Genomic DNA, 14,037 nt, shown 5'->3' on the forward strand with positions numbered 1-14,037 from the left:
TGGTGTCACACAAAAAAAATAATTAACACGGGAACAAATGATGAAACAAATGAACAATGAAAGTAAAGGCGAGCTTTACTTTCTGCAGAAAGGGTGCTACTCAATAACTGTCCAATCACGAGAGCACACTGAACAAAGGAGACTGACACGTCTACCCTACTGCTGTGTCCAGTTTCCATTGGCTGGAATAGGACCTCACATTTTACACTTTACCCGACTGGCTATTAGTTTAAAACTTTCTTAATTAGGTAAGGGGGATAGAACAAAGAAAGAAAAGGAAGTTGCCCAGGGATAGTTGAGGAAGCATCTCCAAATAAGGAATGGCATGCACTATGGGCTGGAGCTTGTCTAGTTCTGTCCAGGCATGCTGGAGCAAGCTAGGGCAGCTAATTGAGAACACACACACACACACACAAATAGTGGACAGCAATCTTATGGTAAGAAATTGTGACTTTTTATAATCTTTGAAGAATTTTCCCATTTCTCACAGGCTGGAGTGCAGTGACGCGATCTCAGCTTACTGCAACCTCCGCCTCCTGGGTTCAGGCCATTCTCCTGTCTTAGCCTTTCAAGTTGTTAGGACTACAGGTGCATGCCACAACACCCAGCTAATTTTTTTTGTATTTTTAGTAGAGATGGGGTTTCAACATATTGGTCAGTCTGGTCTCGAACTCCTGACCTCAGATGATCCACCCACTTCAGCCTCCCAAAGTGCTGGGATTACAGGCATAAGCCACCATGCCTGGCCTGTTTCTTATTTTTTAACAAAAATGTATTTTAAAAAAATTAAATAGGCTGGATGCAGTGGTTCACAGCTGTTAATACGAGCACTTTGGGAGGCTGAGGTAGGTGGATTTCTTGAGGCCAGGAGTTTGAGACTAGCTTGGCAACATGGTGAAACCCTGTCTCTACTAAAAAATACAAAAATTAGCCAGGCATGGTGGCCATACGCCTATAATCCCAATTATGTTCGGAGGCTGAGGCATGAGAATCATTTGAACCCAGGAGACAGAGGATGTGGTGAGCCAGGATCACACCACTGCCCTTCAGCCTGGGTGACAAAGTGAGACTCTGTCTTAATAAATAAATAAAAAAAGCTTCTAGAATAAGGATATACGAAAAAAATATTTTGGTCGGGCGCGATGGCTCACACCTGTAATCCTGGCATTTTGGGAGGCCAAAGTGGGCGGATCACCTGAGGTCAGGAGTTCGAGACCAGCCTGACCAAAATGGAGAAACCCCATCTCTACTAAAAATACAAAATTAACCAGGTGTGGTGGCTCACGTCTGTAATTCCAGCTACTAGGGAGGCTGAGGCAGGATAATCGCTTGAATCTGGGAGGTGGAGGCTGGGGTGAGCCAAGATTGTGCCACTGCACTCCAGCCTGGGCAACAAGAGCAAAACACTGTCTCAAAAAAAAAAAAAAAAATATATATATATATATTTTGTACAGCTGTTTAATGTGTGTGTGTGTTAGGTATTATTACAAAAGAGTTTAAAAGTTAAAAAAATTAAAAAGTTTATAAAGCAAAATAATTACAGTATGATAAGGTTAATTATTGAAGAAAGAAAAACATTTTTTTGTTGTTGTTGAGACGGAGTCTTCCTCTTTCGCCCAGGCTGGAGTGCAGTGGCTAGATCTCGGCTCACTGCAAGCTCCCTGCCTCCCGGGTTTACACCTCCTGCCTCAGCCTCCCGAGTAGCTGGGACTACAGGTGCCCGCCACCACACCCAGCTAATTTTGTTTTTGTATTTTTAGTAGAGACAGGGTTTCACCATGTTAACCAGGATTGTCTCGATCTCCTGACCTCGTGATCCGTCCGCCTCGGCCTCCCAAAGTACTGGGATTACAGGTATGAGCCACCACGCCCAGCCAAGAAAAACATTTTAATTAATTTAGTGTAGTCTAAGTGTATGGTACATATAGAGTCTACAGTGGTGTATAGTAATGTCTTGGGCTTTCCTCTTCATTCACCACTCACTCACTCACTCACTCACTCACTCACTCACTCACTCACTCAGAGCTACTTCCATTCCTATGGTAAGTGTACCATTTTTAAATCTTTTATACTGTATTTTAGATATGTTTAGATACATAAATACCCGTTGTATTATAATTATCTATAGTACTCAGTATAGTATTGTACAGTACAGGATTGTAGCCTAAGAGGAATAGGCTATACCATAGAGCAAAGGCATGTGGTAGGCAATACTATTTGTTTGTATAAATATACTCTTACGATGGTCATACAATGATGAAATTGCCTAACAACACATTTCTCAGAATGTATCCCTGTTGTTAAGTGGTGCATGACTGTATTAGAAAACCATTAATATAAAAACCAGTATCTAATAAGGCCTACAAATTTAATTATATAAAGAAACTTTGAATACATTTGTACACATTATAGGTATGGTGCCAAATTTGCCCTATTTAATGAATTGAGTGAAATAAATGGGTCTGATCAGTTTGTTACAATGGAAAGATTTTGTTGTGGGATAATTGAGGGCTCTGAAACCTCCCAACAATCCACTAACACTGCCCCCTCCAAAATTGATTTCTATGGGAAAACACAATTTTGGCATTTAGTTTGGGATGCCTGTATATCTGGTTGTCCAACTGCAGCAAGAGCCTTGGCAATTCACGCCCTGACAGCACAACCACGAAATATACTAAGGTATTTAGAAAGAGCCATTTGAAAAAAGGGGAGCATAAAGAGAATCCAGAGGAAATACTTTTTAACCAGAAGGCCATAGTTTTGGACATGACCAAGCAGGTATGATGCAGAAACACTGGATTTGGGGTTTAAATGGCAGAGCTAGGCCGGGTGCAGTGGCTCACACCTGTAATCCCAGTACTTTGGAAGGCCAAGGCAGGTGGATCATGAGGTCTGGAGTTTGAGACCAGTCTGGCCAATATAGTGAAACCCATCTCTACTAAAAATACAAAAAATTAGCCAGGTGTGGTGGTGGGCGCCTGTAATCCCAGCTACTTGGGAGGCTGAGACAGGAGAATTGCTTGAACTCGAGAGGTGGAGGTTGCAGTGAGCCAAGTTTGCACCACTGCACACCAGCCCAGGCGACAGTGGGAGACTCCGTCTCAAAATAAAATAAAATAAAATGAAATGAAATAAAATAAAATAAAATAAAATAACATAACATAACATAAAAAAATAAAATAAAATAAAATAAAAGGCAGACCTGGGTATTTCTCCACAGCATAAGTGGTCTTCTGAATATTTAAAGAATAAGGTTTAGGGAAGACCATCTCTGTTTCCATTTTAAGTTAAATGCTGATAACTCAATAAAGATACTTGTCACTATTTGTAAGAAGAGATAGCAAAGGATAAGTAATACTGTACTCTTTCACCAGATTAACTGACTCTAGCCCAAGATCAAAATAAGAAATAGTATGGAAAATACACATTCTGTTTTACACAAATGTACTCCCCAATACAACAGTCTATTTAAAAATCACATCATGGAAACAGTACTTCCCTGGCCCACCCTGACCCTCTTTGGGCAATGCCCCTCTGCAAGAGATGAGGAATCTATTGGACCAATGGGATATGTCCACCTGCTTACCAAACCCCACTTCTATGCCATTGTCCAAGTATAGAGACTCAGAGACTCCTTGCCCTAACAGTCCTGAGCCTGTTGTCTGAGCCTGCAAAGGCCTCTTCTTTAGGCATACTGCAGACCCAATGTACATATTACTAGGCTTCTGGGTGGTCAATGGGCAGCTGTTTGGGCAGGTGGTATGGAAAGAGTTTCAATGTGGGGCTAAAGTGTTGGCATGCATGTGTTAGAAACTCTAACTGGTGTGGGAAGGAGCTGAAGGTTAGATGATAAAAGGGTATGTCATATGTCAGCTACCCACTCAATATTCTGTGTAGAATTTTTTTTTTTTTTCTGAGACAGAGTTTCGCTCTTTTTGCCCAGGCTGGAGTGCAATGGCATGATCTCGGCTCACTGCAACCTCCGTCTCCCGGGTTCAAGAGATTCTCCTGCCTCAGTCTCCCAAGTAGCTGGGATTACAGGTGCCTGCCGCCATGCCTGGCTAATTTTTTTTGGTATTTTCAGTAGAGATGGGGTTTCACCATGTTGGCCAGGATAGTCTTGATCTCTTGACCTCATGATCCGCCCACCTTGGCCTCCCAAAGTGCTGGGATTACAGGCATGAGCCACTGCACTGGGCCATTCTGGTGTAGAATTCTTAGGAGTCAAAAAGTCTACATTTCAACCTGCTCTTCCAGCTGATGACAATATACTTGTGAAAGTAAAAGGAAAGAATGTATATTATATAATAAGTTTGTTAGCTTGCTTTACAACATAAATATTCACACATCTACAGTCTTGTTCTAGGTCCAGTAAATATTAGGAATGAACATGTGTACTAAGAACTGCCATAAAAAAAATTGTATCTTCTTTTTTTTTTTTTCTGAGACGGAGTCTCACTCTGTCGCCCAGGTTGGAGTGCAGTGGTGCAATCTCGGCTCACTGCAAGCTCTGCCTCCCAGGTTCACGCCATTCTCCTGCCTCAGCCTCCTGAGTAGCTAGGAAAACAGGCGCCCGCCACCTTGCCCAGCTAATTTTTTTTGTATATTTAGTAGAGACGGGGTTTCACCCTGTTAACCAGGATGATCTCTATCTCCTGACCTCATTATCCGCCCGCCTCGGCCTCTCAAAGTGCTGGGATTACAGGCGTGAGCCACCGAGCCCGGCAAAAATTGTATCTTCTTAATGTTCATTACTGTATTTGAGTTGATTTTATTGAGAGCTCTTACTGATAATTTCTTACCTGTTCTTTCACTGGAGTATTAACATTAGACAGGCACTGCTGGCAAACAGCCAAAAAGGATTTCACTGTTTTCCTCAATACCAACAAATCCTCCTGTAAGACACATTCAAATTTGCAAGAATGAATTACAGGATCACAGAAAACTGATCTAGAAGAAACAATAAGTGGAAAATAGCAAAACTGGTTTATTCTCAAGGAAATTCATATAACCAAATTTAATGTTGGGAACCATTTAATGTAGTCATTTCTTAGTTATCTGTCCTAACAGAAGGGGCAGTGACACTGACACTCTAAAACAGTTAAGAGTTAGCTATGGAATACTCAGTATAATTGCTTTCAACAAATTTCCTTTATAAATATGGTTTATAAATATAAATCCTTTATAAATATGATTAAGATTGTTAGTCATTCCTGTGACACACATTACTGCTAGTAAAGTGAGGCAGCAGAGCAGCACACTGAAAAAAACTCAATTAGGCAACAAATGTGTACTGAATTTATCTTATATTCTCTTATATCTCAGCACTCTGCAAAATGTCAGCGGAAGAAAGATAAATGTAAGACAGTGCCATGCCCTCAAATAGTTAACATTCTAGCAGACAGACCAATTACGGAGATGAAGTTATTGTATTAACTCTAACTGTAGCAAAGTTGGAGAAATCTTCATAGGAGGATGGGCTTTAATCTAAGGTTGGATGGGTAAACAGATTTAATTAGATGGCCACATAAGATTCCATAAGGAACATTTGAAAAGTCCAAAAGGAAATTTCAAGTCGGGTGCAGTGGCCCATGCCTGTAATCCCAGTGATTTGGGAGGCCCAGGTGAGAGGATTGCTTGAATCCAAGAGTTTGAGACCAGTGTGGGCAACACAGAAAATTAGCTGCTCATGGTGGAGAATGCCTGTAGTCCCAGCTACTGGGGAGGCTGAGGCAGGAAGATCACTTGAGCCCATGGGGTCAAGGCTGAAGTGAGACATAATTGTGCCACTGCATTCCAGCCTGGGTGACAGAGCAAGACCCTGTCTTAAAATTTTTTAAATTTATCGAGTGCCTACAACCCACCAGGCACTGGTTTAAGGGCTTACTATTATATAGTTTAGTATTTATATTGATCCTAACAAACAGTAATTATTAGCAAGGGGTTGAAACTAGGACTATCTGATATAAGAGCTCATATTCTTCTCACTGACTAATGAGTAAGACACATGCAGATACTAACATTTAAAACAGCAATGAAGACTAATTACCTGAGCAAAGGCTAATGTAGAAACACTTAAAAAGTACTCAACTAAAACTCTTTAAGCTACTCTATTTTATACAGATGACAGCACTGAGTCTTTTGGGGGATCTTTACATCTCAAATAATGACACTTCAAAAATTACATACATATTTCCTTTTGCTAACATGAGGGTAGTATGTGTAAGAAGGAGCGAGTTTATCTTGTGCACAGCAGTAAAAAGGACACCCTCTTGAGAACTTTTCATGTTTCTGCAGATAAATATCTAATAACTAAACTTCAACGTTCCTGAAACTTCTTTAATTTTAAACATTCAAAATACATTGAAGGAAACAGATGAGGGAACAGGCAACTGCAATATAGTGTAAGGAGTGCTATGGTAGGAGAAAACATGGGTCCCATGTTGGAAAACTTAAGTCAGAGTCAAAAGTAGTCATGAAAGAGTTCCCAAAGAAGATAACATGTAAGCTGAGTCCTGAAGGAGAAAAATAATCTAGCTACAGAAAAAGGTATTCCAGGTAACGCACAGATATTCAAAAGTGCAGAAGTGGCTAGGTGTGGTGGCTCACGCCTGTAATCCCAGCACTTTGGGAGGCTGAGATGGCCAGATCACCTGAGGTCAGGAGTTTGAGACCAGTCTGGCCAACACGGTGAAACCCCGTCTCAACTAAAAATAAAAAAAATTAGCCAGGTGTGGTGGCGCATGCCTGTAATCCCAGTTATTGGGGAGGCTGAGGCAGGAGAATGGCTTGAACCTGGGAAGTGGAGGTTGCAGTGAGCTGAGATTGTACCACTGCACTCCAGCCTGGGCAACAGAGCAAAACTCTATCTCAAAAATAAAAACAACAATAACAACAAAAAGTGCAGAGGTGCTTTTGAAGAACTGTTAATTTATTGTAGTGTAGCTGGGGTATAAATAGGGAAAACAGCAGCAAGAAAAAAAGCTAAAGAGGAATAAAACCATTTGCATTTACATAGAAGACCATTTAAAATATCAGTTAAGTCATTTGGATATTGTCCTGCTAGCAATAAGGAACTACTGAAGAAGGATTTTTAGCATGAGAGTGCTAAAATTTTGTGTAAATGACTCATTCTAAACACAATGGAGAATGATGTCCAATAGGTCAGTTAAAGTAGTCACATCTTTCGTTGAGAGCTTATATGCACCACATACTGTGTTCCCAGAACTATAAATTTACACTTCATCATCACTCTACAAAGTAAATTGCAATATTCCTGTTTTACAGACAAGAAAACTGATATTCACAGCACCCACAGATGCTAAGTGACAGAGCAAGGATCCAAACATGGGACTCCCTGACTCTAAAGTCCATGTTCTTAATCATTACTGTGTATTTTATTGCATATTAACAAAGGCCATATGAATTTTTTTTTTTTTTTTTTTTTTTTGAGATAGAGTCTCGCTCTGTCACCCAGATTGGAGTGCAGTGGTACGATCTCGGCTCACTGCAGCCTCCGCCTCCAGGGTTCGAGCAATTCTGCTGCCTCAGCCTCCCAAGTAGCTGGGACTACAGGTGCGTGCTGCCATGCCTGGCTAATTTTTATATTTTTAGTAGATAAGGGGTTTCACCATGTTGGCCAAATGGTCTTGATCTCCTGACCTCGTGATCAGCCAATCTCGGCCTCACAAAATGCTGGGATTACAGGCGTGAGCCACTGTGCCCAGCCAGGGATAATTTAGAATGAGGGCCTAAAAATAAAATATTGGCTCTAAAGATATGGATAGATGAAAGATAAAGCACTAGAACTGATAGAATTTAGGGAGCAATCGGGTAGAGGCTGCTGCTGATTACTCCTTAATTTCTAGGGAGCTGCCTACTAGATGAATTGTGGTATTAAGTCATCAAGATAAAAAACACAGGAACAGGCCAGGCATGGTGACTCATACCTGTAATCTGAGCACTTTGGGAGGCTGAGGCTGGCGGATCACCTGAGGTCAGGAGTTCAAGACCAGCCTGGGCAACATGGTGAAACCCAGTCTCTACTAAAAATACAAAAATGAGCCGGGCGTGGTGGCAGGCGCCTGTAATCCCAGCCACTCAGGAAGCTGAGACAGGAGAGTCGCATGAATCCAGGAGGCAGAGGTTGCAGTGAGCTGAGATTGTACCACTGCACTCCAGCCTGGGAGACAGAGTAAGACCCTGTCTCAAAACCAAAAAACAAACAAACAAAACAAAAAACAACAAAAAAAGGAACAAATGCAGTAATAGCTAAATGTTAGAGATGATGATTTTGAGATCCCGAATAGATATCTTGAAGATGTCTAGCAGGCAGCTGCATATGTGAGTTCAAAGCCCAAGAGAAAGAATATGACTCAGAATAAGGATTTGGAAGTCTTCAGCATTTAGATGGCAACAGATGTGACAGAAGTGGATGAGACTGCTCAAGGAGAATACACAGAGAAAGGTGACAGTGAGTATCCTGGGAAATACCAATATTTGAAAGATGAATGACAAAGAATTTATGAAGAAATCTAAGAAATTATCTGAGAAGCAGAAATAAAACCAGGAGAATACGGTATCCCGGAGGTAAGAAAACATTAAAAAAATGAATAATAAACAATGACAAATGCCACAGAGAGATAAAAGAGATAAGGATTAAAAGTGCCCCAGGAATATAGCAACTATGAAGCTGTGGATGACCTTGGGGAGAGCACTTTCAATAGAGTTATGAGTGCTGAGTCAGACTGCAGTGAGCTGAAAGGAAGATAAGGAAGAAGTTAGCTCTTTCAAAAAAGTATGATTATAAAAAGTCAGTGAAAAACAGGATGGGGCTGACAGAAGTCTGCAGGTTGATGATGGATTTTTTTGGTCACTCTTGACCTTTTTAATAGAAAAGATTTGAGAATGTTTGCTGAATGAATAGTAACTAAAAGAACAAAAAGCAAGCGATGCTATTAACCAGCTATGTGATCTCAGAAAAATTATTTTACATCTCAGGATTGAAGAGTTATAAAATCTATAAACAAGAGAGTTGAACTAGGTATTCTGAGGTTCTATGTTAACTCTGATTCTGCTAAATTAACTCTAGGAAACTCAAATGAGAACAGATAGTTGTCAACCTGTAAACCTTCCAGTATTCAAAGGAACACTGTTCCATTGTTAGTACCTAAAATAGTGCTTTGCATATACTAGGTATTTAATAAATAGTTACCAAATGAAATGTTGGTATACTTAATACGGATGTTTACCACAATCCTAGGGGCAACTTATAATGTGTTCACTTCATCAAACAATAAGTAATTATTGGGTTTTTAAGAAATGATGCTAGGAGTTACTAATGTTCCTTTACTCCCTCAGATTTCTTGATTAATATGTAAGAAAGTCTAGGGAATCAATCAGTCATCTTAGGAGTTGGAGGCAAAAGATTCCTTTAAAGGTTGAGTACAAAGCAAATGTGTCTTATGTAAAACGATTACTTCCCAAAACATCTAAAGAGTAGTACATTTAATACCACAAATAAGTAAGCAATCTACTGATGAACCGTAGTATTTTAAGAGACACTGGAAACTGGAAACGTGAAACAACCAAGGAAACAGAAGAAATTAAAGGCTTTTTTTTTTTTTTTTTTGAAACAGAGTTTTGCTCTTATCACCTAGGCTAGAGTGCAGTGGTGCTATCTCGGCTCACTGTAACCTCCGCCTCCTGGGTTCAAGTGATTCTCCTGCCTCAGCCTCCTGAAGAGCTAGGATTACAGGTGCCTGCCGCCATGCCCGGCTACTATTTTTTTTCTTGTATTTTTAGTAGAGACGGGGTTTCGCCATGTTGACCAGGCTGCTCTCGAACTCCTGACCTTAGTGATCCACCTGTCCTGACCTCCAAAAGTGCTAGAATTACAGGCATGAGCCACCGCGCCCAGTCAGGCTTTCTTTATTAATTTTTTCCTCTTGTTTCCAGTGGGGATGGACTAAAGACCTTCTTTAGCAATAAAGTTTGGCCTAGATTTGGATGCAACCTAAATATTGAGTGCTCAAGAAAGTTAATTTAATTGTAACTATATTCCAACTGAGAGAATTATACATACTGACAGATTTGGGTAAATGAACACAGATATTGTATACTTAACAAAGTTAGCTAATCTCTTACAGTAAATCCTTTGAACAGTTGGGAAGAGAATTTAGGTTCTTGAGAATTTCAGAACTCAGTGCTTTTATTCATCCACGTCATGATGTTGGCATGTTACTGCACTTCATTTGATTTAAGTAGTGGGAATTATGATTCCCAAGACTGTGTGATTTTGCTCAAGTTGAGGAAGGCTGCCATTCCTGGGTCATGTGGTAGTAAATATCTATAAATTTTCAGGGTGTTATATCAAGATTTTGAAATTAGTTCAGGATTTGCCAATTTAAGACTCCAGTATTAACAAAGCAAAGATGTCTCATAGAGTGAGCTTTCGTCTTAACACCCCTTAAAGAACAATAGATAATATTCAAGAGAAAAAGAAATATAAAAGGATTTGGAATAGGGCAAATTATAAGAGCTTGTTCTAAATAGGTGAAAATTAGCACATTTACTATGAATTATTTTAAAATATAAATCACTGGCTGCTTTTTAATTTGAAAAAAGTTACATTCCTTATATTATGGATACTGTCACTTCTCAACTGCTATAATAGCTGTAATTCATTATGAAAAAAAGTAAATATGCTTAACTTACTACATTGTATCTGGGCCAGAATGCAATAATAAAAAAAGTTAACATTTATCCACACTGACTACTTGCCAGGCACTAATCTAAATTTTTCACAGATTAACAACTGATCCTTACAACTGTGATAGGTATTGGTCTTAATCACCCCCATTTTACATATAAAGAAACAGGCATGGCCGGGCGCAGTGGCTCACGCCTGTAATCCCTGCACTTTGGGAGGCTGAGGCAGGTGGATCACGAGGTCAAGAGATCAAGACCATCCTGGCTAAAGTGGTGAAACCCTGTCTCTACTAAAAGTACAAAAAATTAGCTGGACATGGTGGCGGACGCCTGTAGTCCCAACTACTTGGGAGGCTGAGGCAGGAGAATGGCATGAACCTAGGAGGCGGAGCTTGCAGTGAGCCGAGATCATGCCACAGAACTCCAGCCTGGGCAACAGTGCAAGACTCCGTCTCAAAAAACAAAAACAAAAACACAGGCACAGAGATGTTAAGCGACAGGCCCAAAGACACACAGTCATTAAGTAGCAGAGTGAAATAACAAAAGCAGTCTGCCTCCAGACTGTGGTCTTAACCACTATGCTATAATGACTCTTTAACATGATAAAATTAATATGTGGCAACTCGCAGAGACAGGCAGCATTATGAAAGTAAGAAATTTGGCCAGGTGTGGTGGCTCATGCCTATAATCCCAGCACTTTGGGAGGCTGAGGTGAGTGTATCACCTGAGGTCAGGAGTTTGATAACAGACTGGCCAACATGGCAAAACCCTGTCTCTACTAAAAATACAAAAATAGCCAAGTGTGGTGGCACATGTCTGTAGTCCTAGCTACTCTGGAGGCTGAGACAGGAGAACCGCTTGAACCTGGGAGGCGTAGGTTGCAGTGAGTGAAGACTGCACCATTGCACTCCAGCCTGGGCAACAGAGCAAGACCCTGTCTCAACAAGAAAAAGAAAAAAGGAAATTTGAGGCCAGGCGTGGTGGCTCACACCTGTAATCTTAGCACTTTGGGAGGCCAAGGTGGGTGGATCACTTGAGGTCAGGAGTTTGATACCAGTCTGGCCAAAAAGGTGAAACCCCATCTCTACTAAAAATACAAAAAGTTAGCCAGACGTGGTGGCACACGCCTTTAATCCCATACTCTGGAGGCTGAGGCAGAAGGATCACTTGAGCCTGGGAGGCGGAGGTTGCAGTGAGCTGAGATTACACCACTGCACTCCAGCCTGGGCAACACAGTGAGACTCCATTTCAAAAAAAAAGTAAGAAATCTGAAAGCTGAATTACTCAAATATATTTATATATAAACAAAAAAGCCAGTTAACTCACTAGACATTGAAAAAGAATAATACAAGAACAAGTTATGCTGATTATACAGAATGTCATTTTAAGAAACTAGAATACAACAAATTTTACTTCCACAAATCCCCTTTCTAGCCAGATTACCTGGATTATAGGAGTGGGAACTGAAGCTAATGGGTGAATACAGAAGAGTAATCTATGCTATTTTATCTAACTTCTCTTAGTCCATATAAACTGTCCTTAAATTGGTGCTTCCTTTCAGATTTCTTTTTCCTAAATGAAACCACTATTTTATCTTATTTTTAGAAAGCAGCATGGCATCAAAAGCACTTTTTCTGGCTAGGTGGGGCAATTCACGCCTATAATCCCAGTACTTTGGGAGGGGGAGGCAGGAGGAAAGCTTGAGGCCAGGAGTTCAAGAACAGCCTGGGCAACAAAACAACATCTGTCTCTGCAATATATCAGCCCAGGCGTGGTGACATGCACCGATAGTCCCAGCTACTCAGGAGGCTGAGGCGGGAGGATCTCTTGAGCCTGGGAGATGAAGGCTGCAGTGAGCCATGACTGTGCCATTGCACTCTGGCCTGAACAACAAAGTGAGACCTGTCTCTGAAGAAAACCAACTTTTTCCTAGAGAAGCTGTGGAAAGGAATTCAGATGTCTTAAGTAGTAAGATCACACTGAGATGTAAATCATGATATCTTGGTTATATTTTGTATCCATTTTGCAAGTAGCTTTATTAGACTGGCTAAGGTTTTTTGCTTCCTGGTAGATCTAGTGAAACCGAGAACTAGAAGACTGAAACCTACATATACCCATATATAAAAGGCTAAAATAGTTTCAGTTTACCAATGATCTACTGACCAAGATAAGAGGAGAAACCTCTTGAAGAGACAGGGTCCCACTATGTCTCCCAGACTGGAGTGCAGTGGCAAAATCATAGCTCATTGAGGCCCTGACCTCCTGGGCTCAAGTGATCCTCTTCTCTCAGCCTCCCAAGTAGCTGGGAATATAGATGTGTGCTATCACACCTGGGCTAACTTTATATTTCTTGTAGAGACAAGGTCTTGATATGTTGCTCAAGTTGACTTTAAACTCCTGGGCTCCAATAATCCTCCCGCCTCAGCCTCTCAAAGTGCTGGGCTTACAGGCATTAGCCACCATGCTTGGCCAAGAAGAGAAATCTCTTCAACAAATTAAGCTGATGTTTTTAAAACCCAGACTTGGCCCGGCACAGTGGCTTATGCCTGTAATCCGAGCACTCTGGGAGGCCGAGGTGGGCGGATCACAAGGTCAGGAGTTTGAGACCAGCCTGGCCAATATGGTGAAACCCCGTCTCTACTAAAAACACACACAAAATTAGCCGGGCATGGTGGTACACACCTGTAATCCCAGCTACTCAGGAGGCTGAGGCAGGAGAATTGCTTGAACCTGGGAGGCAGAGGTTGTGGTGAGCCAAGATCGCACCACTGCACTCCAGCCTGGCGACAGAGTAAGACTCTGTCTCAAAAATAAATAAATAAAAATAAAAAATAAAATAAATAAAATAACAGTCTTGTCAGCAAGACACCAACAATGAAGAACCCTAAATATGGAAGGCACAATTAAGATGGTGAATTTATCATATAAGCTATGTTAGAAAGAAGCTTTTTCCTAAAGGCACAAAGGCTCAAATCTGACATCTTAGGGAAAAAAAATATCTTAAATGTAGACTGCCCCGTAACAGCAAACAATATTATAGTCAGCGAGGAAAGGTAAGGGAGTTTAATTCCTACACACACACACAAACAGAAGTATACAGATTTTAAATGTGTCATTCCTTTTAATTTTCTTCTACAATAGTAGCCAGCACTACAGGCACACACCACTATGCCTGGCTAATTTTTTTATTTTTTTATTTTTTTTTGTAGAGACCGGGTACCACCATGTTGCCCAGGCTTTGTTCCAAAATTTTACGTGCCTAGTGGAGGACCAAATTTAGTTGTGTTTTCATCCATAACTATGAAATACTGTTAAGATAATCACAGT

General features: G+C 40.8%; 1 protein-coding gene across 3 annotated transcripts in view; it reads right to left on the minus strand.

Moving 5' to 3' along the window:
- The window catches only part of STAG1 (stromal antigen 1), a 418,468-nt gene that overhangs the window by 35,262 nt on the left and 369,169 nt on the right, over positions 1–14,037 (minus strand). For all 3 annotated transcript variants that reach the window (XM_030934393.1, XM_030934385.1, XM_010364825.2), the window contains one exon: positions 4,803–4,895. In XM_030934393.1, coding sequence (XP_030790253.1) covers positions 4,803–4,895 — 93 coding nt within the window. The remainder of the gene's footprint in view (positions 1–4,802; positions 4,896–14,037) is intronic.

This window comes from Rhinopithecus roxellana, chromosome 1 (genome assembly GCF_007565055.1).
Source record: "Rhinopithecus roxellana isolate Shanxi Qingling chromosome 1, ASM756505v1, whole genome shotgun sequence".
In the NCBI taxonomy this organism is placed as follows: Eukaryota; Metazoa; Chordata; class Mammalia; order Primates; family Cercopithecidae; genus Rhinopithecus; species Rhinopithecus roxellana.